This window comes from Asterias amurensis, chromosome 21, assembly GCF_032118995.1.
Source record: "Asterias amurensis chromosome 21, ASM3211899v1".
In the NCBI taxonomy this organism is placed as follows: domain Eukaryota; kingdom Metazoa; phylum Echinodermata; class Asteroidea; order Forcipulatida; family Asteriidae; genus Asterias; species Asterias amurensis.
The window spans coordinates 14,828,749-14,854,706 of NC_092668.1; the positions used below are offsets into that span (position 1 = coordinate 14,828,749).

General features: G+C 38.8%; 1 protein-coding gene and 1 long non-coding RNA gene across 2 annotated transcripts; both read left to right on the plus strand.

The window, feature by feature from the left end:
• The first annotated feature begins 239 nt into the window (after window positions 1-239).
• On the plus strand, window positions 240-18,101 carry LOC139953128 (uncharacterized). The gene is made up of 16 exons (XM_071952547.1): window positions 240-569; window positions 6,150-6,268; window positions 7,514-7,619; window positions 8,594-8,736; window positions 9,116-9,237; window positions 9,759-9,840; window positions 10,584-10,716; window positions 10,929-11,032; window positions 11,411-11,508; window positions 11,857-12,029; window positions 12,182-12,649; window positions 13,135-13,457; window positions 13,802-14,183; window positions 14,656-14,721; window positions 15,130-16,332; window positions 16,700-18,101. Exons 1-16 carry the CDS (start codon window positions 464-466, stop codon window positions 17,209-17,211), a joined length of 4,140 nt encoding a protein of 1,379 aa, XP_071808648.1. The 5' UTR covers window positions 240-463; the 3' UTR covers window positions 17,212-18,101.
• Window positions 18,102-22,054: 3,953 nt separating this feature from the next.
• On the plus strand, window positions 22,055-25,217 carry LOC139953292 (uncharacterized). Its single transcript, XR_011787961.1, has 3 exons — window positions 22,055-22,190; window positions 23,337-23,410; window positions 24,515-25,217. It is a non-coding gene; the product is annotated as an uncharacterized lncRNA (long non-coding RNA).
• Window positions 25,218-25,958: the final 741 nt, after the last annotated feature.

Here is a 25,958-nt window from a genome sequence, read left to right on the forward strand (position 1 = left end):
TTTTAACATGGGCTCTAACTTAGGCTTTGTCTTTTATATCGGAAATGGCGGGTTTGATGTGACAAGGCTTCGAGAGCCTAAGCCGCTGAAACCGAAGTTTCGAAAAGGGCCTATTAAAACGTGCAGGGTACTGCGCTTGATGACTCATCCACCACGACTGGTAACCCGCACTGTGGTGTCATTTCAAGACGGATCCAGCAGTAACCAGTTTATTTTTTATGATAAAAATAGGTGTTGTTTAGTTCGTGATGTGGAACAGTGCGAGGATATTTCTCTGTCATAAATAGCCACGAATTCCGTCAGCAAAACTAGTTTTTCAGCTGCTGTTTCTCACCAATTCGTCCACTCTGTGCAAAATGTACACCTAGGGTAGCTGTATATTTTATTATGCATTAGGAAAGTGGTGTTAGATTTTGTTTCATTTTAATTAGTAAATTTGCTGGGTTGTTGTTCGTGAGCCAAAATGAAGAAGAACAAGAAATTTACGACAACGGCGGCCGCCTCCGTTGTAGGTCGGGTCTTCACTGTAGGGAGGTATCAAGTTACTGTGGAAGATGTTATTGCCGAAGGTAAGTCCTTAGCTTTGAGGGGTTTTTTTTACCAATAAAGTGAATATTAAAGTGTATTTATAAATATTATTTTACTCTTGCAAATTTGCAATTTTAATAATCATATTTTGCATTTCTTGTAATTTTATTTCAGTATTTTTGTTTTGCTGGGTCAGTTTGTTTTTGAAAGTTTTTTTTGTTATTTTAACTCACTGTTTAAAGTGAAATAAATACTAATGAAATGTTAATTTTAAAATTGGTTTCCTTTACATTACATCAATGCTTTCATAACAATTACATTCATATCTTTCTAACAATTTCATAATAAGGAAACAAGGTCCAATATTCGTTTTGAATATTTTTTTCATTTTAAAAAGTGGTTGGGATATCTTTCTGTATGGCGCCACCACTTTTTCACTCTTTTTTACAAAAAGAAATATCTCATTGAGGTAAATTATACACTATATTATTTCATATCGAATGAAAAAGTGGTGGCACCATACGGAAACTTTTCCTTTTTCCTTTTCACAAAATACAGTGTTTGAATTTGAAAAAATTTCAGTAATTTATAAATTTCAACATGATCAATCAAAAGAGTAAAAACTAAAAGCAAACCTCAAAGCGCCACCAAACCTCCAGGGAAATAATACCATCTGAACATCTGGGATTACAGAAAAAGAAAAAGTAGTCAAGACCTTCAATTTCACTGTTTCTTTGTTTTCAATTGTCCTAATTGAAATATTATAGCCTAATTGTACCAGTGTAGGACACTGTACAGGCCAAGAGGCCATGAAGGCGATTGCCTCCATGCACCTCGCTCGGTCATTGCCTTGGTGCCCTTACAGTAGAATTGTTTTGATTTCCTCATACAAAGGGTGCCGTTAACCAAGGAGAAACCGCCTATGTGCCCTTTCCGATTAAAAAAACGAAGAATACAAGCCTGTATTCTATACAGTAGTAGGACATGTTGGATACATGTACATAGTGATGGTTTGTGCCTGCCAACCAGCGCCAACCAGCGTAACTACACACACCCTGCACAAAGCACTTCTGAATTGAAAGAAAGCTTCACATAATTAGTACAAAACAGTTTACAGTCTTCACGCTCAAAGTTCAAGAAGACAGAGCTTTGGACACAAAATGTATGGTTGAAATTGTCTGTTGATAAATGACAGCCGTCTTGCCTGGTTTTGTATTCTACCCATGTACTGCCATGGCTTGAATAAATCACTTCCGCTCCTTGAACAAGGCAAGATGGAAATCGAATGATTGTTTGTTCTGTTGAAAAGTGTTCTAAACTTGTTATTGTTTTGTTCAAAGAGCTTTATTCTTGGAGATGAAGAAAATGAACGGAAACTGATCTGAGAAGATTTAGTATGTAAAAAGGTCAACTGCTTATGACAGGGTTTTCTTCCTACTTTTAGCCATGGATTGTGGTTTGATATGAAAGTGAAATAGAGAACTACAATGTATGTGAAACCCATGTACTGCCATGGCTTGAATAAATCACTTCCGCTCCTTGAACAAGGCAAGATGGAAATCGAATGATTGTTTGTTCTGTTGAAAAGTGTTCTCAACTTGTTATTGTTTTGTTCAAAGAGCTTTATTCTTGGAGATGAAGAAAATGAACGGAAACTGATCTGAGAAGATTTAGTATGTAAAAAGGTCAACTGCTTATGACAGGGTTTTCTTCCTACTTTTAGCCATGGATTGTGGTTTGATATGAAAGTGAAATAGAGAACTACAATGTATGTGAAACCATGGAAGAAGAAAGAAAATATTCTTGTGTGGACTTTCTACAATAAATCTAGATAGTTCAGTTGGTATAGACTGCCCTCACGTTTAATCCGTAGGTTGTTGGTTCAAATCCCACTTTATAGTAAACCTTTCTTTGTTCCATCCAAGCTCATTTTTACAGCCAGCAATCAACACAAAAAGTAGCTACATGTAAGAACAACCAAAATATGCTTACCAGAAACCTTACCAGCCAAAGTGCCATGTCACACAATCTGTGATTGGTATCCTGCTTGTTTTTGCTAAGCAGAAAGTAGCTAATTGGGCCCTGACCTATATGGTGTACTTTAAATTGATCCAAATAAAGAAAAAAATGTGTCGTATTTCATACCTGGAGGGCATTGACCAGCTTTACTCCCACTCTTCTCATCAATAATGGTTTTACTTGAGTAGTCTTCGTCCGTTGGGTTGTCTAGAAATCTGTCAAAGTGATCAACATTGCTTACTTAACCTGATCAAATATCCCACGTACTAGTATCGTAATATCCTTTTTGAGTCAGACACGTTGTTTTGTTGTGTGGGTTTCCTCCCCAAAAGACAGTTTTAGCCATTTTGTGGCTTGTATACAGACAAACAAGTCTGTGCAGGAAACACGCAAGGTGTTTATGATGTACATGTCATGTACATATGATATGATTGCAATGCCAGGAAAGATGGGCTGAGACTTTGTTCTTGTACGGCATGAGCAGGACAGTTAAATTCCCTTATATGGGCAATAGGTTGTAGTGGAAACTTTCAAAGGTAAGGCAGTGACCAAGGACTTGCTGACATTAACCAAGGCTTGAAGTAAATTATCATGTAGATTGTACAGCAATCACTAGTCTTGAATTGAAATCTCAATCCTTCAGTCTAAGAACAAGTCCTTAGTGCCAAGTATAAATCCCAAGTCATCTGGGTTGAGTCCCAGTCTGCTCGCAAGTCACTCACACACTTTAGGTCAAATCAGTCGCTTGAGTTGTACAACATTTAAACAATATTAAACAACAATATTTTAATTAAAACCTGACATACACGGTAGTGTACTTTTAAAATTAAGTGCAGAAACATTATCTTTAGTTCTCATAAATTGATGCTAAATTAGAAAATAAATGATGTATCAATGTACATCACAAGGGAAACTGACTGGGTAAATGCAGACTGTGCAAGTCCCACTTGAGTCCATTTTTTTATGTTGGACCATGGAGGTTGGACCCTACATGTAAAAAGCAGTGACAAAATCTAAATTTGTTATTTTAAGGATGAAATATGAGCGTTCTAAACAATTAGGTTGCACAGTTTTTTTGTAGCCCAAAGGGCAAGTTGAGTAGTGGTGTTTACTAGCTGGTAGCAGTTTTTAATAAACCAATACATGTAGGTCAGGCTGTGCACATTCGCCTATAGATATATCACAATACAATGCAATTTTGCAATAATATCTAGCTGTGCATCTGACCATGACCTGACCGTGAATTTGTGAGGCAATCTAGTTAGGCTCAATGGCATAATGTAACATACACCATGTACTCATTGTAGATCCCTGGGCTGTCTGCAATGTGGGTTTGGACACGCCCAATTCACCTGTTTTGGGGGGTCAAATTATTGATTGGTTGAACGATTGGAAAACATGTGAAAGAATGCACTTAAACAAATGTTGAAATATCTGGAATTCTTTTTGACTCCCTAAAATGCTAAAAGTGGATTTTTGTTTCCCTATGATATTTTGCCTAACAAAAGGCCTGACGACCACTTCAAGGGGAGGGCTAACTGATCTGGGCTGTCGACCAAATCAACTGTGTCCAGGTGTGTGTTGCCACCTACCATGCCTACTGCTGGGGCTGAAACTGGGTTATTCCCTTTCACAGTCTAATAATGCAAAGGATACTGTTCACAGGGTTACATGTACATGTACACGTACATTTGTAGCTCTTTGAAATCTGTAGGCCCTACTCAAGGGGTTAAAACAAAAGGTGGACCTTTAGTAGATGCTTTACCTATAGATAACATTTTAGATTTTAGATTATTGTTTTAGACCATTGTCAGCAATGGCTTTCAGTTTTTCACCACTAGTGCATTGTCTCCCTGAACAGGTTCTGCTGGTCTGTTGAGAACCTCTGAGGACCAGCCCCAAAATTATGTTCCAGCTGGCTCATTCATAGCTTCCAAAAGCTACATGTAAACCATTGCCTGTACTGGTCTCAAGCTTAGGTACTATACAAAATGTTGAAAGAAAACAATTAAAGATGTGGACCAGTAAAAAGGCTGGCGGTCTATAAATATGGCAAATGAACATTTACTGGTCCCGCTGGCCAGTCACTAACAAATTAAAGAGGAAAACGCTACTGGTTGTTGCTAACTCGGTTGGCAACCAGTAACATGACAATCAAATTCAATTTAGACCCTCGAGTCTTCCTGTAAATACAGAGCCGAGTGCACTGTACAACTACAGAAAAACACATACTGTGTAGTACTGTTTATTTGATGTTTTACATCACGTATACATTTTCAAGAAGGGTGTTTTTCCGCACAGCTGAATGCACAGCGTTATTGACTCGACCTCGTTGCAGGCTGTAGAAGATTGAATCCCTAAAAGCATTGTGATAGTTCAAGTACATGAAAACAAACGCCCTACGCACTGACTATGAAAGCCTGTCAATATAACCGGCACAATAGTCCGATAGTCAGGAAGAACTCAGAAATGCAAATTCACGAATCTGCATTTTTTTTTTTCATGTGTGCGCGGACACGGCGTGTCAATAGAAATAGGGTCTTAATGTGCAGATGGCTTGCAAATTGAGGTGAAACACAAACATTTTACGCCAATAGCAGGCCAAAAAGATTGAACAGGGGGTAGAACGTTATAAGGAAAAATAATCTTATAAATTAAAAAGTGCATTTTTGTCACACGGGACCATCTTGGTCGATACAAGAATGCTTTCCCATTTTTTAATTTTTTTTTAATTTTTACGAATTTGATGTAGCACTTACATGGGGACAAGGCCACTTTCAGTTCAGTGAGAAAAGCGTAGCGGGCCGGGATGTTACGCATTTGCTAGTTTGTGCCCGATACATTAGCTTGTGCATGACGTTTAGCTACCGTACATACATGTAGTAGCAATTATCCTTGGCTCATTATGAAAGCACACCGGTAAAATCTCCACCCACACATATGTCACTGTTTTACACCCTGTGCTGTGGTCTATGGTAAAGTACTTATGTTACTCTGAGGGGTTGACGTCTATTAACCTTTCAATGTTTGTTGTGACACCCGACCGTCTTTTTTATTGCTTGTTATTGAAAAAAATTTAAAGTAAAATTCTGATTCATAAAATGTTGACTTTGATAATTTGAGTATGGTAAAATACCTTTCAACCATTTTGAACATATTAATTTTTTTTAAAGATTTTACGCAGTGAGGTATTATTCTTTGTTTCAACTTTATAAAATTGTTTACAACTAAACAGCTACACTGTAGAAAAAACGGCTTAAAGGTCAAGAGCTTTATGAACATGCTTAGCAGTAAGCAGCTTTATGAAATTGAGGCCAGGGTAGCTTCATTTGATTCAAGCAACTTAACTCGGCCTCCTACTTTGTTGACTTAGGGTGAGAAGAAGAAATAGAACGCTGCATTGAAAGATCTTGGGTGAAATAGAATGATTAACATGGATGAACATAGTCAAGCTAGATCAATATACATGTAGCGTCCTCACCTAATTAGATTTCCTGTATTATTAACCTTCAGCATTTTTTTAATTTTCAGAACTGCTGTACATTTGTCGCGAAATTGAAATGGATTTTTCTCTGAATGATTTTCAAATTGTTATATTGCAGGTGGATTTGCCTTGGTGTTCCTCGTCAAAGCTAGAAACGGACGCCACTTTGCTCTTAAACGGATGTTCGTCAATAATGAACAGGATCTGGCCGTGTGTAAACGAGAAATCAAAATAATGGTAAGGAGTATTCCATGGTGGTTTGGTCACTATTTATAACCCAAAATTTGACGTCAGATCGACCACAAATCGAACACCTAGCAAATAGCATATTTGAGTGACGCATTATTTGTTTATACTGTTTAAATTGAGAGCAAGAAAAAAAAAGTTGTATAATGATAGCGAAACAAAACTTTCAAAAGCAAATCCAATTCTTCAGGGAATTTTCCAAGTATGACCGCCAAGACCTTTTTCCTGATTTAAAAAAAACCCTGTGTGACTCCGGAAAAACATGTTGCTGTTGGTGTCGAAGCGAAAGATATCAACGCTATTTATGGAAATCCTTTTAAATCCTGCATGTCTCATATTAACCAGAGACCTGAAGGCAGAATCCATTTTATATGATGGACAATAACAGATTCTGAGGGTCCCTTGTGAATCTGGCTTTAATGGTGCACTCCACTTTTCATTAATAATAACAATAACATTTATTGGGAGAAAAGGCCGAAAATAAGAGTACTTTTCAATCTAAAAGATCACTTAATGTAAATGGAAGGTTTATTTAAGTTGAGTTTAAAAAAAAATTGGTTTTTTTTTTAATTTAAGTTCAATGTTTGAATTGTGAGATTTGTTTTGAGTTTCAAGTTTGTTTTCTGCCCCAAATTGCCCATGCACCACTGGGATGACTGAACTGTGTTTCTTTAAAAAAAAAGTTCCGGTCAACTGCTTTTGAGGTTTTTAACGACACCAAGATTAATGCAAAATCTCATGCAGAAACTAACGTTTAATTTCTTCGTAGAATGTGTGTACACACATGTATAGGTTCATCATATTCATTGAGGAATGTGACAGGCACTTCCTCCCAAGACCAGGCACTTCCTGGCATAACTATAAACTGATTTAACTGGATTAGAATAAGACACCTGGAACTTAAACAGGGTTCTCCACATGTACTTGTAAGCTAGCGTATTAATGCGCAATACTTATACTGATACACGCAAGTTTCGGCGGATGTGGACAAATATTTTGTATTTTGTTCACAAAAATTATTGATGGAAAACCATTTGTATGGATTAAAGCAAGCAAGCAAGCTGTGCTAGAAAACAAGGTTTCTATTTAATTGATTTGAAAAGGGCAAGGAGTTCTGTAGACTTGTCATAAACCGGGAAATGTCTCAGCCTCTCAAAATCATCAGAGGAGTTTTATGAAGGGGGAAGTTTTGTAGCTTTAACAAAGATCTTTGTGTTGTTTTTTCTTCTTCAACAGGCTAGCTTGACTGGTCATAAGAATATCGTACCGTACATTGATTCCAGTATAACTAAAGGGAACACCGGTGTCTACGAGGTACTCATTCTCATGGAATACTGCAGAGGTGAGTGGTCTTTGCTTGAATTGTATCTTTACAAGATGTTATAGTTAATAGTTGATGATAATAATACTGACCCTTACAATAGAGCGCATTGCAAAGAGAGCTCGATATAAATGTGTGTATCCAGGGAGGGTCCAATTTCATAGAGTTGCTTACCACAAAATAGCTAAGCAAAACAAAATATGTTTACCAGAATAAGGTTACCAACCAAACTACACAGTACAATTTGTGACTGGTATCCTGCTCATTTCTGCTTAGCAGACAATTGTTAAGCGATATGTTTTCTGCTTAAAACATCTCAATGAAATCGGACCCCGTTGAGAAGAGACTTTTCCTGTTTATGCGGAACTCTATGTACTCATTGTAATGATTGGATTGCATGTAACCCAATCCAATCAGGACAGAAACTTGTTTAAATACTCTCTGGTGGTTGGTTAATGGCTGAGTTCCATCCATCTCATCATTACATGTAGGTCTAGTCTAAGTTAGGCTTGTTTTCTCAGAAAATTAAGGACTGGGTTTCAGTTTATCATGGAGGAAATGCGTAGGAGCTTGTTTTTCTGATTCAAAAATAAACTTGTTACCTTTTAAAGTTCTTTCTTGTCTTTTTCCAATCCGTGTTAAACACTTTGTACTTGGTACTTTCCTGAGTCCTGTGAAAAAACTCCACTTGCATATTACTCGTGTGGGATTCGAACCCATGACGGTTGCCAATCGGGACCATCAGTTCTTGAAGAAAGCACTGCTCCTCAAGGGCCGGGCATCTCAGAAAGTATGACATATATTTGGGTGATGTGCCACATTTGCAATTGGGTCATCATTTTGGAGAAACCCGAATGACTTACTTACATTGCTGAGAAAGGAATCTATCAAATATGGTACTTCTGCTCAGACCCTCATCATTTTTGTCACATGTGTTTTGTTGTTCTTGTTATAAAAATTGTGCTTTTCTGTTTTGTTTTTTTGATGACCCCCAGATGGCCATGTTGTCCAGCAGATGAATGAGCGATTAAGCACAGGCTTCACTGAACATGAAGTCATGAAGATATTCTGCGATACGTGTGAGGCCGTGTCCAGACTTCACCATTGTCAGACTCCGATTATACACCGGGATCTAAAGGTGGGTTTATTTACTACTTGGTTAATTTCCTCCTGAAAACATCCTTTTGGGTTTTTTGGTCGATTTATTATATTTGTACAGCTTTGAGTTTTTGGAAGAGTCGTTTATTCACTGGGGTTTTAAATGCCCACTGGGCCACTGGATGGAGTCCAGTAGTTTTAGCATCAGGGCAACATTTTACAGAGCTGCCTAACCCTTTAGAGACCATAGTGGCCCTCGCTGCCTATACAGAAATGCTCACCGCTGCCTCAAGATTTGACCTACTTCCATTTCGCCTTAAATGTATCAGGGCTCTACCAACAACAATGACCTGTAAGTGTTAAGTTTTAAAAGTGACCTTTTGTAACAATTGTTGTGTTTATTATTTGTTGATATTTAGGTGGAGAATATCTTACTGCATCCTAGTGGGAGCTACATGCTGTGTGATTTTGGGAGTGCGACCGGCAAAGTCTTGGACCCCAAACAACATGGCGTACAGTCCATCAAGGATGAACTGGAAAGGTGATAATAGTAATTATAAAAAAACTTAGTATACTGCCGGTTTCCACCAAAAAAGGCACTCATTATGCTCGAGGAGGAAAACAAATAAGGAATGTGGACTGTGTGAGTATGCTTGATTGAACTGGTGAGATGATGCTGCAGAAAATGACATGTTGCCCCAAAGAGTAGAATTCCTGGGCTCCATCATAAACTCCTTTGACCACAGTCCGGCGTATGCTGAGGTGTATGGATGGATGAGATTGTTGAAGTATTCTGGAGCATTGTTATAAAGGACTTTGTAAATGAATATAGATGAGGGATAAGGCCACACATTGTTTTGGATGAAATTGTTTGAAAATTTAATAAATTTTAGGCTCTGCTTACCGTGAAAAAGTTTCATGTGTGTTACAGAGTAGAGTAAGCACAGAATTAACTAGTAAGCAGCACCCTGGAACTATGCTTACATTTGTCTGGATAAATTGTGTATTATTTTATGAGCTTTAAAACCTGATTCTTTTGTTTCCGTGTTCATTGTTATATAGGTATACAACGCTATCGTACCGGTCCCCAGAAATGATCGATCTTTACTCAGATACTCCACTCACCACTAAGTCAGATATATGGGTAAGTATTAATAATAATAATTATAATAATATTAATAATTATAACAGGACGTAGCCCAAGTCGAAGAGTTACTGGCACAAAGGAAAATGTTATCTTTCTTATGCATGCTGTGATAAAATGAAATAACTAGCTTACAATTACAGCACATTTTCCATTCGATATCAGTATGCTTTACATTACTGCCCTGCAGCCGATTTCACAAAGAGTTAGGACTTGTCTTATCTCGAGTTAGGAAGAGTAACTCTTCCTAACTTAGGATTAATCTTAAGGTCTGCATGCTACAGTGCAGGGTTGGGACTCGTCCTAAGTCCTAAGATTAATCTTAAGTTAGGAAGAGTTTTGTGAAATCGGCGGCTGGTCATTGGGCCAATAACATTCCTGTAATCTTTCCCAGCTCCCTGGGCAGTATACAGCTTGGGCTGGCGTGGTCCTCCAAACCTTTTTTCAAACACAATATCAACCTCTACCCTTACAGGTACCCATTTATACCCCTTGGTGAAGAGAAGCAATTGTATTAAAGCATCTTGCTCAAGGACACAAGTATCATGACTGGGACCTGGACCCACACTCTGCTAACTAAACCACCAGAACTTGAATTTGATGCTCTAAATCAATCGGACATGGTGGCCATAATAATTACGATTTTGTCTATGGCCCCAAAACAAAGGTAGACTTGTTATATGTAACAAGCATAATTTGATTACAAACCTCTAATATTGATATTGACTTTGTGGTTATTGTAGGCTATGGGATGCATGTTGTACAAGCTTTGTTTCTTCACTCTACCGTTCGGAGAGAGCAGCTTGGCTATCCAGTGTGCTAACTTCACCATTCCTGACGCCTCACGCTACTCCAAAGAGATGCACTCACTTATATGTAAGAAAGAATTCCTTTCCATAGGTATAACAAGCGAGAGGTCACTTTCATAAAGCTGTTAAGCTGAAAATACTGCTTAGCAAATTTCATTGATAAGCAAAAAATAAGTTGAGTAACAGTCGCAACAATGTAAAATTTACGTAATTCTGGCTGGAAACCAGATTTAGTGATGTTGTTGATAATAACCCAACATTTATTTCTTGTTCTCATAGGTTACATGCTGGAGGTACACCCTGATAAGCGCCCCGATATCTTTCAAGTCTCGTACGTTGCGTTCAAAATCATGGGAGCGGACACCCCGGTACAGAATCTACATGTGAGTCTTATTCAAAAATAAATGTTTTTTATTATTTGTAGCTTTTTAAAAAACCTATTTGCCCCTTGCTTAGGCTTTGTTCAATTTGGTTGCTATTGTTTAAGCCAATTTGAGATATGGTGGACACAATACTAGGACACTACTAGGTTGGGGTAAATTTGTATGTGTACACCCAAACCAAACAGTGCACTCCTATAGTGTCCTCCCATACCTCAAAAAGGCTAATTGCATGGCTATATTGCATCATCATGTATAGACAACCTCAGCAACACCGTTAGCAACAGTCATAGCCGTAGATATGTGCTTGCCGTGTTTTGGTGTAAGGGTTAGAGACAAAATCATATCAATAACCAGAATTTCAAATATTTTACCTTTTAGAATTCACCGGTACCTGAGGTGGGCAAGCTGCCTTTGCCCTTAACAGAGACAGAGTACCGCCAGCAACAAGACAATCGTTCTAAGCAGAATTCCAACAGGTAAGGTCTGGTGAATCTATTTGAAGTTCGTTATTTTAAAGACAAGGGCCCATATTCATAGAGCTGGTAAAGCAGAAAATATTGCTTGAACATTTTTCTTCTTAGCAGAAGAGAGCCTGTCACAAATTGTCCATGTGACATACTAGTTTAGCTGGCAACCTTATTCTGGTTAGTATAATTTTGTTGAAAATTGTTCAATCAAGTCTTCGATCAATTCTTAGTTGAGTTCTGGTAAGATTAAAACAATCTTGGAGACTGTTTCTCTCTGAGATAATTTTTCTCACCCTTCAGTAAGATTTGCAGGATTCATTTTAAAATTTCTTTCATCCTCCTCCCCAATCCTTACAGAATAGCAGCAACGCCCATGGATGTAAGCACGTCTGTTACCCCACGTCAACGACCCAAGCCCGGTCAAGCTGGTGTAGCCCCAGCTACTGGAGTGTTACAATTGCCAACTCCTGCCACACGAGGGCGTGGTAAGCCGATAGCTGCAGTGGCAACCCAGGGAGCATCAGTCAATAGTGAGTTCAAGTTTGTCTTAGAAGATTCAGGCAACGTTATGAATTTATTGTGATTTGAATCAGTATTTTTAAAGAACAAGATTAGTGAAATCCACTAGTATTTGGAGATGATTGTATTGAAAAGCCTAACCAAGGTTTGTCTGTTCAAACAGGATTGAGTCCGCAGCAAGCCTTTCAAGAACAACAGCAGCAACAAGCAGCAGCAGCCCAGGTAGCTCAACATCGGCATACACCAACCCAACAACAGCAACAAGCAGCAGCAGCCCAGGTAGCTCAACATCGGCATACACCAACCCAACAACAGCAACAACAACTGCAGCAACAAAAGATCCAACAGCAGCAGTTACAGCAACAGCAGCAGCTTCAGCAGCAACAACAGCAGCAGCTCCAACTGCAGCAACAACAGCTGCAGCAAAAACAGCAACAACAGCAACAGATGAAGCAACAGCAGCAGTTACAGCAGCAGCAGTTACAACAACAACAACAACAGCAGCAGCCAGAGTCGCTGATGCTGGAGTATACACCGCAGCAGCTAGTGCAGCAGGCTTACTCGATGCAGCAGCAGCAGCAACAGCAGCAACAGCAGCAAAGACAGATGACCTCCCAGCAGTATCCTGCAGGTAGGAAGTTTTGTCTAATTCTTGAAACGCAGCAATACTTGACAAAAGGTTGTTATGGTTTGGGTGGACAACTACAAGTGGGGCAGATGGGGTGAAATATTTAGGACAATTGTGCCTTTGACGCTACCAGCTTGGAATTTGGCACATAGTCGGAGGCCGACATAGTTTATCTATCATTCAAAACCACAGTGGATGATATTGAATGGTCAGACAGTAGGAGGGTTGACTGTGTACTATTTAAAAATCACCGAATGATATCAGATTACAGGCTGGTATAGTTTATCTATCATTCAAAACCACAGTGGATGATAGCGAATGGTCATACAGTATGAGGGTTGACTGTGTGCTGTGCTGATGCATTCACCATATCATTTCATGTTTGCAGGCTAGCTTAATTTATCTATCATTCTAAACCACAGCCGATGTTATTGACTGGACAGTAGCTTAACAGACAGTTTTCTTTGTTTCTTTGTTGAATCTATCAGGACCCCAACCACAGTACCCAGGCCCACAGCGCCATGCTTTCGTACCAGTAAACACAGGTTACCAACAGCAATACAAGCTTCCTCAGCAGGGCTACGTAGCGCCAGTGCACCAACAATACCCGCCTGCAGCTGCTGTACCTGTGCCGCAGTTCACAAGACAGCTCAGCCAGCAGGAGATACAAATGCAGCAGCAGCAGCAGCAGCTTCAACAACAGCAGCAGTTGCAGCAGCAACAACAACAGCAGCAACAACAACAGCAGATTCAACAACAGCAGTATCAGCAACAACAGTTGAAGTTGCAGCAGCAGCAACAACTGCAGCAGGTATGAATGCAATCTGGCGAAAGAACTCTTACAATGGATGAGAAAAACGTTTCCCAATTTCTTGTCTTCAATGAGCAAGGAAAGATTTTCTTACCACTGAATTCTGATTTCTGGTTTCTTTTGCCCTCGGAAAATTGTTTTTAAATAGCCAGAAATTTTTATTTGCCTCTGTGGGCTACATGAAAATGTCTTGTAACTGTTAATAGCTCTGTGTTTGTGGCTGAAGAATGAAATTGAAGTTTTACTGTATTTTAAAAAGTATTCTTACAATTTTGACAGTAATTCTACAAATCTTTTCAGTAGTTAATAGTATTTTAATGAATTTCTCATGTTTTTTTTAACAGCAACAGTTACAACAACAAAGACTGCAACAGGAACAGATGCAGCAACAACAACTTAAGCAGCAACAACTTCAACAGCAGCAGCTACAACAACAGCAACAGCAGCAGCAGTTGCAGCAGCAGAGATACTCACAACAGCAACTGGCAGAACAGCAACAGTTCTATCAGCAGCAACAGCAGCAACAACAACAGCAGCTATTAAACACCAGCAGTTTTGCACAGAGCAGCAACGATCGTTCAACGTCACCGGGTAATGGTAGACCCCAGAGTTTCCCTTCGGAGGTCAAATCTCCAAACCCGTTCCAAAGCCACGGTGATTTCGCCACACTGTCCCCAGACCAAGTGGTTGACAGTGAGTTTGACATGCTGAGGAAACCTGCCCCAGGTAATGCATTTTTTCTTTTTTATTCTTGAGTTTAGTTTCTTTTTTGATTCCAGATTATGGCCCTTTTCGAAACCATGGCCTTGGCTCTAGATTTGGCTCAGGCTAGCTTGACCCGACGGCTGTCTTGACAATCGAGTGTGCTTTGCTTACGAGCTCGGGGCTTCAGATGAAAGAAAGGAGCCCAAGCCAAAGCTGTGGTTTCGTGAAGGGCCTTTGTCTTATTCTGCATGTATTATCCTGAATGACAGCGGCTTTTATGTATTCTGTGAAAGAATACTCCAGGCGTCATTATTAATAGTACTTGAAACGGTCAATAATAGTAAACTATTCTTGATAAAATTATTACATCATATGTTTCCATTCCAATCGCCAAGTTTTCAATGGTCACTCCACACAACCAAACTGTAACAACTCCTCTTGAAGCATGTTGTGTTGTGCTCTTTGATTAAGTTTTGTTCCTCTCTTTTCACAGGTGATGAACCTCAACGTACATCTCACACGGATGTGTTTGGCGCCTTGCCGTTTACCAAATCAGAAGGTAAGACTAAAATAGTGGGTTGTTCAATTTGAAAAAAAAATCCAACTGGATCACTGGTCTGGCTTCTCAGAACTTTCACAGCGCCTGGCTCTGCTTGCCACTAGCAAATAATCAAAGCTTACGGAAACAAGGAATTCCTTGCTCACATCAAGAGTATTGTGCGGGTAGCAGAGAATATTTCTTGTGCGTATCGCACTCCAGATTACTAGGGGGTGGGGCTTAATGTGGGCGGGGTTTAACAGATTTTAACTAGTTGACTACCAGACAGTAATAAGTCTTGTGGTAAGATACTTCTAAATAGTAGGAAACAACTTCATAAATTTTTATTTGCTTGCCTAAGAGTACGTTGCATGAGATGTTAATGTAAAGTATTTCTCTACCCCGCCCTCCCCCCTTTACTGTTAACAGGTAGCCCAAGACCGAGTAGTGCAATTGAGCTAGACAACCTTGCCATGCGGGGGACCAGTCAGACCTCCGCCCAACAGCAAGGCGATAACAGCATTGATGAATTCGGTGCACGTCCGTTTTTGAGCCCGCCAGTAACCAGCCCGACAGACATGGTGGTCGGGCAACCCTCAATTACAGCTTCGGGGGACGTCCAACGGCCCCCTTCCGGAACCATGGACGAGGGGGCGATGCAGAAAAAACACATCATCCCTGATCTCGTGCTTCTTGGTGACTTTAACGACGACGTTCAATTGGGAGATAATCCCGACAAAGATCCAATGTTATCGCTGGATTTCGCTAACCCACAGCGTCAACTTGACGAGTTCGGAGCGTTGCCATTTTCACCACGGCGGAAAGTCAGCGAGTCGAGTAGCGAGAGAGACGACAGAGCCACAGACAGCCTACGGGAATTCAGTTATGAGGATTTTGATACTCAATCGTTGGAGACACGGAAAGATGAGGAGCATCTCCACCGACGGCTTCTGGACAAGGAAGATTCCTCCGATGATAATTCTGATGAAGATTCAGATGATCATGACGACACTGAGACAAGAGGAGTGCTAGTACTTGAAGAGGACTTATCTGATGCCGAGCTAGCTGGTTTAAATCTCCGCGATCCTAACCCCCCTGTCGGTAATCTCATTGACATGGGAGAGGAAGACGACCCCTTTGTCAAGGCACCATTCAAAGCAGTTAAAACTTCAGGATCAACTAAATCCAGAAGTGAGCCTCTTAGCTCCTGTACCCTCACCCCTCCTGTGTCACCTCCAATGCAGGTTAATAAACCAGACCCTTTCATCGAGGCGCCATTTGACCCTCGCAGCGTCCAGCGCCAAGGAAGCCGTACATCATCAACCTCGGAGAGCTCTGATGTCTTCTCTAAAGCTCCTTTCCCTTCTAAGAAGCGACCAGACACCCAGCAATCCACCACTGGAGCCCATAAACCTAAATCTCAACGCTCCAACACAGACCTGTCGGCAACTGGGAACCCAACACCCCCTCTGTCACCAACTGAGATCAACCTGTTTGGCAAGGAGACCTCGAAGCCAAGAAGTGACGCCCAGAAAGCTGAGGATATATTCGGAGCAGTACCATTTGAAGCTGTGGCTTCTACGCTTACAGTCAGCGAAGAGCAGCCACTCCAGCATCATAAACACGAGACCGGTATGTAGTCATGGACCATATCAAATACTTTTACATGCAAAGTGAAATTTATTTGAACATTTTGTCCACTTTCCTTTAAAAAATGCCCTGGACCCAATTTCATGAAGCTGTTTAACAGAAAATCCTCCTCAGCATATTTCATTGCTGTGCGAAAAAATAAGTGGGACACCGGTGGCAAAATCATGGAATGATGGATGGTAACCTGTTTCGGCTAAGCAGGATTTTTTCTGTGTTTAGCAAGATTTTGTGCTTACAGGCTTTTTGAAATTTGGCCCTGCTTGATCATCTAGTGTGTAGTTTAAGGAAATATTTGTTTAATAGCTTTCCCCAGCTGAAACCCTCTTCCAAATGCCCATTTTCCATGCAGCCTTTCATCATAAGAGACCTCATGTAGTCAGCACAGCCGGGGGTATAAGGAGAGCTGGTCGAACCGCATCAGGTAGCAGACGTAGACGCAGTGGAAGTAACAGCTCTCGTTCCTCCCGCCGTAGCAGCTCAAGCTCAGCCTCCAACTCATTGAAGTCCAGCCCTGGAAGCCTCCCACGTCAGATTGGTTCACAGGAGAGCCTCGACGCCTTCGGAGCCAAGCCGTTCGGATCAGATGATCAGAGCGCGGCGCCGACGTCGTTGTTACTGAAAGCTAAACCTGTCCGGTCAAGAGAGCATTCATTTGATGATGACTTCACACCTCGTTCACCACTTGAGGATGTCAGTAAGCCCTCCTTAGCATCCGGAGAAGCAGCGATTCCAGATGATCGGGATCCATTCGGTGCCGTGCCCTTTCAACCTCCTCGGGTCACTGGTGATGTCAAACGACAAGGAGCACAGAAAAGGGTCCTCCCAAAAACACCACAAACCTTTCAACAGACTAGCCTGTGATTGGCTGACAGGTCAAAGGTCAGGTAAGGTTTAAAGGTCATGTATTGAGTGCTTATAAATACATGCTATGTGATTATTGTGTAGAGGTTAATGTTTGTCGGATTTGTTACAGACTTGTTGTAATCATTACAGCGAACCCTAAAAAAAAATGTACTCAGAAATGGCGTATTTCAGGAAGAACTTGAATGATTTCAGTATTAGTTTTGTGGAAGATATAGTGGGCGTGGTTCTCCCCTTGGTCTAGAGGATGAAGCCAATTGAAGTGTTAAACTTTCCATCACAAAGCGTAGGCCAAACGTACTCTTAAACCAAAAACTTTTGGGTTTTTTGAGAGGGGGGGGGTAGGGATGAGGAATATTTTGCAACTCATGGTAGATTTGTTTGTGTAAAACTGTAAAACTGAGTACTTTGTTGAAGTGAAGTTTTTTCAGAAATGCACACTGTTTATAAGAAAAAACAACAATACAAAATCAGTGTATGTTGAATCTTTATATTAGATTACTAAATTATACGCTTGACAAAAAATTAGTAATTACCGTCGATGAATTTGGCAAGGTATTTTTCATTTGGACAGGTAGTGTTTAAATTTAGCAAGTAAAATTTTGGTAAATAATTTGGTTATGTTTAAAATGTTTAAAAAAGTGACTCATTTCATTCTTTCGCTTTCTGGAGATGAGTTTGAAAAAAGCACTCCACACTGGTAACATCACATTTGCCTAAAACACATGCATTTGTGAGATAGACTTCGTCAACCATCCTGGAACTAGCGAGACATTACAAATCTGGCACTTCTATTTTAGCATTAGTGCCGCATGCACTAACAAAATTTGAATATTGGATTTATTTTGATGTTAAATATTAAAGTTGATAGAGTTAAAATCTTTCCTATAATGGGGGTGGGGTGGGGGGGAGGGGGTTAGGTCTGTTGTCAAAGAAGGCTAGGGAGTCTATAGACTCAGAATGGTTGCCATAGGAACTCATTATATTGTAATATCTGGCAAGTTTATTAGCAGCCAAGGCTTACCCTTTGGAACAAATCTTGGAAAAGCCACGGAATGAAGCCATCGAAAAATGAAGACCGCGTTTAACTATTCCAGAACTGAATGAAATAGAACCCATAGTGATGCCCAGTGCAGCCTGATCCTGAGACTGTAGACTTTACCTAGTCCTTCGATTAGACCACTAAGATGCTGTCTAGTATGATATTATTTGTTTTATGTAGGCAGGACTAGATGTTTGTCTATTTCCGATTCTTATTTGCATACCAAGATTAAGACACTACGTGTAGATTTTACATTGTCTTAGTTTGGGGCAAACTCAGTCTTTTGTTACCTTGACCCAATTTCATAGAGCTGCTTAAACATAAAAAGTTGCTAAGCACAGCAAAGTGCCATTTCACATAAATGTAACTGTTATCCTGCTTAATTGTGCTTAGCAGAAAAATGTTCAGCATTGTTTAGGAAGCTCCATGAAACTGGGCCCTGGCTACTAGGATTGGATAGCAAAAGTCTGACTTAACTTCCCAATATTTGGATTAATTGTTACTTTGATGAAGTATTCATTGTTAAAACCTACTTTCCAATAAACTTAGTTTCAGCTACAATTTGATTTGTCTGGTGCGTCGCCACCAAGTAGATAAGATGTTGCCAGTTAATAACCAAAAGCATTGACAGGCACCAGTCTATTTTTGAGGGTTGGGAGAATTTGGAACTGATATTGCTGACCTCTGCATTCTGTACTGATGAATTCTCCCTACCGCACTAGCTGATCTAATCATAATTATTATAATTTGATTGACCAAAATTTTTGTAAAAACCTTTTTTCTGAGAGGTATGATTTTTTGTTTTGTTTTGCCAATGCAAATGTTCGATAGAGTATTTGCTTAATTGAACTTGCCATCTATGTAAATGAGTTTAACCACCCATGTTTGAATATGCATTACCACTTGACCGGAGGAACCTATAGTGGGTTCCCCTTATGATTGTAATTATGCATAATTCATGAGGTCATTTAAATAATTTACATATTGTGTTGCTGATGAATATTTAATGTTAAAATTAAAAGTAGGATTTTTGTTGACTCTCCAGTGTTATCCAGTGCCATGTGAATAATTATTACCTTTAATTAAAACTGGTGGGAATGACAATGGCATGGAAAATGAGAGATTTATAAATATGTTTAAATTACTTCAGTTTGAGTAGATTTATTGGCCAATTCTCGTCAAGTTTTTTTAACTGAAGTTGTCTACTTATGGAGAGCTATGAAGCAGTTTTTCTTTTACTTTGTTATTTGCTTATTTTAAAGGCAAAGTAATGGTTGCTCATTTAAAAGTGAGGGGGTATCAAGATAAACGTCTTGAAGACCCGGACAATGTTTGATGACTCTTTCAAGATGCCGTGATTGTCTCTTTTTTTTCTGCAATGAATTGATGGGTTATTGGTTGTTGAGCTTTTGTTTTCCAGTTGTTCGCAGTATAGCGTTTCAATTGATATAATTGTCTATGATTGTCATGTTGAGGTCAAAGTTCATGGCCCTGCTAGTGGAAGGTACAAAAGGAAATCATAATCATCAACAATGGTGAATGACAACTTGCGATTGCTTGAGGCATGGTGGTAAAATACTGTACACCAATGTCTGATATCAGCAAGGAGTATAAGCACATATACTTAACACTGCTAAGCATTCTTGCTTAACGCAGCTAGCGCTTATTAATGACTGTAAGCACAGAATTTCCCAGTAAGCAGAACCATGAAATTTAGCCTTGATGAACTTTAAGCAACCCAAAGCCTTTCACTGTCTATACCTGCATAAACCATTTAGTTTTATATATATATAAAAAAAAACAGTAGAGGAAACTTGTTAATGTAGGTAGGTCACAAGAAATAGTGTTATGGGAACACTACTGTGCAGCGGGTTAATAAGTTATTATTTTCCTAAGTGTTAATCAACTTGTTCTGGATTGAAATTTTGTGAAGAAGGGCTCCAAGGTCGAATTCAGTTTTGCAATAGATAGAATTCTTATGAAAGTGGAGGAAAAAGGGTTACTAACCTCCGGTAAAATGGATTGAAAGCAAAGCAGAGCACATCACAAACTTCATTTGCTTTTGGAGCCCTTCACAAAAATAATTAATTTTGTGCTGTATTGCAATGTAATTTATTGCATTGGGTCATGTAATTTATTGCATTGGGTCATGTTTGTGAAAAGATTTTGGATGCGATTTCCAACAAAGTGACTGGTTGCTCGCCGGCGGGTTTTTAGAAAGAACCTTTGATAAGCTGTTAAGCACCAAATACTACCTGTGCTAAGCAAAAAATGAGTGAGGCACTAGTCGCAACAGTGTCAAGTTGATGGAATTTTCGCTGGTACCCAGTTTCTGCTAAGAACGATTTGTCTCTGCTTAGCAAATCTTTTGTGCTGACAGGCTTTATGAAATTGAGTCCATGTGAAGAGTTTAAAGTATTCTTAAGGATTTTGTTTGTTGTTAGGTTAAGGGTTTCTTCGTACAGACTTGGAAGGGGAAGGTTAGGGATTCTCCTTGAAATAAATTGTTCATGTCTGTATTAGTGGATGCATTATTTATTATAATAAATGCATAATTTATGTAACTAAACAAATCCCTTGCATTATTCGATATAATTAATAAATTAATTATTCATGAAATATCTTAGCATTTACTAGCATTGAGGGACAAGACAAACACAATTGTAATATTAAAATTAAAAATGTATTTTATGATGGTTTACCAATAAAAAAGTATACACTGCAATTTGTTTGCCAAACTGATATGAAATTTGTTTTAACTTAGACGCTGGACTTGCCCCCTTTTGATTGTCAAATTAATTTTTAACACAAATTTAAACAAACAACAACTAGACTTTCCCCTTGTGATTTATTAAAATTTTTGATCCAAATTTGAATAAAAATGCTGGACATACCCCCAGAGTGATTATACCCCTAGTATTTTTTTCTCTCAACTTTTTGTCAAAATTTGATTAAATTGCTGTTTGTGGGTTTTTTTCTTCAAAATTCTGGGCTTACCCCCATAATGGAAAAAAAACACCCTTGTCGCACGAAGTTGTGTGCTTTCAGATGCTTGATTTTGAGACCTCAAGTTCTAAACCTGAAGTCTCGAAATCAAATTCTGGAAAATTACTTCTTTCTCAAAAACTATGTCACTTCAGAGGGAGCCATTTCTCACAATGTTTTATACCATCAACCTCCCATTACTCGTTACCAAGTGAGGTTTTATGCTAATAATTATTCTGTGTCCACTGCCCTTAAAAAGTTACTTTTTTTAATGTTAAAAAATAGCTGGAAATTAGTTTTGTTTATGTTTTACACTTGCCTGAGATCCCATCCCTCCTTAATAATTAATTTCTTGGAAAAAAATAATCAAAAATGGTAGTCAAATTTGTTTCATCATGCGTTTAGTAAAGGGAGTGGCAGTAAAAAGAAACCCAGTGTGAAAGTGAAACTTATAATACTGCTTAAGGGGCAAGGCTATTTTCATTTTATTTTCGCAAACGGCACACTTCCACATGGAAAATCTTAAAAGTCTGTAAGCTTTCAACACTTTGCACTTCTCTGCAATAGCCCACGGTCAAATTTCACTAAAACAGGGTCATGTCCTTAGCTAGTGAGGAATCAAATAATTATAGGAAAAAGCAACAGTGAAGGGCTGAGACAGGCGGGCGCTTTTTTCGAGTTTTATTAATTAATGCCCTAGTGCCACATTTTTTTTGGATAAAAATTAATGAAAGGGCAGACGCACGCGATCTAGCCCCTCCCCCTGCGCCACCCATTTATGGAGTGCGCCCTCTCTAGTTCAGTTTTAGGTAGGTACTGAAAAGGGGAATTTTGACGTTGATCATCGTTGATATTTTTATCGGTAAACTTCAGGCAAAATGTCTCCTTCAAGCCCATCCTTAGGCTTCGTGTCAATGTGGCTGTTCGACAAAGGATGACCGGAGATATGAAGGTATGTTTTAGAGTGATACAATAAGAAACACGCATTTCCTGATACTTTTATGTTTGCAAAATTGCATGTTTTGATTTTTACGATGAGACGACCTAACTGCTTGGTACACCCTGACCGGTGGTGCCTGACTACGGCGACAAGCCATAGCTATGGCCTGGTGCGATGGGTGATCGTAGTTGTACAAATGTATGTGTACGTGTACAGATATTACGACTACATGTCATAGTTGTCTCTACTTAAACTTACAGTAGGTTTGTCCGCGTAGTATTTGGTCCTATAAGCTCCTGGACAAAGTGTGTAACTGTAAATATGACTCGGTTCGGGGAGTCCCTACTTTATTATAATATTTGCCCCCTTCACCGGGCACCGGTCCCCTTCCCCTTATAATCTCTTCAATACCCCCATCTCAGCATGGCACAATCTGCCCGGTCTTCACTTGAGCTAGACCTACTTCTCTGTGGCTAAGATCTTATTAAAAGGGGCTACAATAATTGAGCTATGACTGAGTATGATTGATGTACTTATCTACTGTCAACAAACCGTATGATACCAGTCAGTAGCTTAATTTGATTAGTATAGTAGGCTACACAATCCTTGTACACATTTTTATTATGTTTTCTTCATGCAACAAATTTTGCCTGAAAATGTGTACAATGTTTTCCTTGTGTACTTTTTCAGTTTTGCCTGAAACTGTGTACAAGGGCAAGGATAGCAGGCTATACTTGGTGTACTCATCAAATGTTGCCTGAAAATTTGTACAAGGCTTATAATAAATAAAGCCTTGTGTGTATAAATTATTTTGAAAAGAAGAAAAACATTTTTAATTTTTATTTATTTATAAACTAACATCTTTTAAAAGTATTATTAAAAACATAATTTTTTTCCAGGGAAGTGTATTATCATAATATGTTAAAACCAAAAAGTTGTTTTACCTTTTTTTGTTCTTATCAAGCCTATGTATGATGTAAAGCTGAGAGTACATTCTTCAATATCAAACTTTATAGAAATCCAAAACAATCTTCAACACAAAACTTTATACAAATTCAATGAAAAGGTTTGATGGCTTTCACTTGATTATTTTTGTCTCCTCTGTTGACTTATTCTATAATTTTACCTCTTTTGAATACACTATTTTTGTTTCCCCAGTGTGTTGTTGTTCCTGGTCACGGCCAATCAGGTCATGCTACAGCGTGAACATCTTCATTCACATCTTAAACATGGTGAGTAAACATGATATGCCATATACTACACTAATCCTGATCATCATTGCTTGGCTGTGAGTTTGTGGGGGACAATATTCCTTTAGTCTTCTGTGACAGCTGTATCTTCTTTCTTGTCCAATTGTTACTTTTTTAAAGTTGAAACCAATCACCACGATTTGACTTTTCCCAATATTTATCCAGGGGCATTGTACATAAAATATGTGTGGTAAACCTTTTTTCCTGGTAACCCATTAAGTTATTTTTTTTACCTGGATAAAAATGTATTGTAGTGATAATTTAAAAATGCTGATTACTAACCTTAACCTGTTTTCCAAAAATTTCTTTGCATAGCTTTTGTATGGTGATTGCATCTGAGAAACACAAATTTCTTCTGAAAAATTTGTTTTCCCTGTTTTGTTCAATTTTAATAATTTACTTGGGGAAACATATTTTTTGTGTTCTCTTGACTTTGTACACATGGGCAATTTTGCAGTTTATGAGTATGACAAACATAATTGTTTTCTTCAAACACAACTCAAATATTCATTGGAAATCAATATTTTTGTCAAAATAAGTTCAAATTCGTTTGCTCAGAGTTTAAACTGTAAAAGATTTATTATTGAGAAATGTAATGTTTCTTTATGTTTGTATTGAAGTTGAACAGTTTGACTAACTTTTACACTCTTGCTGAGAATGAGAAACTTGTCTTAGATTTTTTTAAATGTTCTTCTGCTGGAAGTTTGTTGGGACAGTTTAGCAGTTATTAATCTGTGAATAAGAATGAAAACAAGTTTCACTAAAAGCATGGCCCAATATCTTGGCTCTGCTTACCGAAAGCAAAAAACCAATGTTTGCAGGAGAAATAATTTTGCACTTACAAACGTATTAACTAGTAAGTACACAATTTTGCCTTGTTTGATCTCCACCTAAACACAGCTTGCACAGAAAATCTGGGCTTGCCCTAAAAGCGATGAGTATTGAAGCACAGAATTCGGTGGTACGCAGAGCCATGAAATTGGGCCCAGGAAAGTTAACTGAGGATTAATTACATAATGTGCATTCTTCACATATCATTCATGACATTATTGACATTATTTTTGTGTTTTTCATTTTTGTGTGCAGGTCACACATCGAATTCTTGAATGGGCAGTGATGTTTGATTCCAATATTGACATCTGCTCGTGATTCCTACATGGTATAGCAATGTTTGGATTCCTACATGGACAGCAACATCTGATTCCTACATACACAGCACAGTCGGATTCCTACATGGAAAGTAACGTTTGGATTTCTACATGGACAGCAAGTCTGATGATTCCTACATGAACAGCAACATTCTGATTCCTAAATGGACAACATGATGATTCTTACATGGGCAGCGAGCCAGTGATATCTGATTCATACTTGAACAGTAACGCCGGATTCCTACATGCACACTAACTTCTGATTCCTACATGGACAATGCTTAACTGTGTGCACATCTGATTTGTGCAAATTGTGTAGTAAAGATAATCTTACAGATGGACAAATTTATGTTTATGCGGCCAAAGCGTCCATGTGCATGTAGTGCAGTTGGTTGTCTCCAAATTGCCTGTAAAATGTGCCCAGTGTGACATGACGATCGCTAGCAACTACCTAAAACATGTTAAATTGGACTTATATATAAACAGTCTAAAATTAAAAACTAAACTCCAAAATTTATCACCATTATACTTTGATTGTTTAGATTATTCAAAACAGACGAACAATTTGATATATACAAAAAACTCGCACGACAATGAGTTTCTGTTAAAACCTTATCACTACAGTAACAACTTTTTCCTTAAATAGTGATAGTTAAAGTTATTTAAAAAGATTTATATAATTTAAATTAATTTGTAAATAAAATGATCTACAATTATATTGTGAATGGTCCCTCTTTTCGATTGTCTTTTATTTTGTCTTTCATGTATTTGTTCATTGATAAAGATTAATAAACAGAAACAAAATCTTTAAAAATATGGAACAAACATGTATCAGGGCGATGGGGTATGGATCTTATTATATTCCGCTGCTTGAAATAATTTTAGTATAAATAAATAATTGTCAACAGAGGGCGCTATTTAAACTAGATCTTATTTTAATTTTAAAATAAATAAATATCGTCAACAGAGGGCGCTATTTACACTAGTCTTGTTTAAAGCCACAGTGTATTAAGCGGTTATATGCGCCCACACATACGTCACATTTTCATTCTAATCTTCATCAGGTCAAAAAATTTTCAGCACCAACTCGGAGACGCCACAGCCTAGCGGATAAGGACACGGACTCTGGAGGACAACATTGCGGGTTCGAGCCCCGCTCAGGACACCATCAGCTGGACAAGAAGAAGACACGCTCACCAGAGGAACACCCACGGACCCTGCACCACGACGAGGAGGCAACATGGCGGCGATACACAAGAGGGAGGCGTGGACCCGGAGAGAGAGAGAGAGGGGTGGTGGTGGTGGACCCCCCAGGAAAGTGGAGACGAGAAATTTTTTTTTTAATTAAATTTTATTTATTTTTAATTAAAAAAAAAAAAAAA

Bases quoted from the DNA above. Each gene is read 5' to 3' on its own strand.
- LOC139953128 (XM_071952547.1), top strand. From the start codon at position 464: ATGAAGAAGAACAAGAAATTTACGACAACGGCGGCCGCCTCCGTTGTA. The intron at 12,030-12,181 runs GTGAGTTCAAGT...CTGTTCAAACAG, and splicing joins CCAGGGAGCATCAGTCAATA to GATTGAGTCCGCAGCAAGCC. The intron at 13,458-13,801 runs GTATGAATGCAA...TTTTTTTAACAG, and splicing joins AGCAGCAACAACTGCAGCAG to CAACAGTTACAACAACAAAG.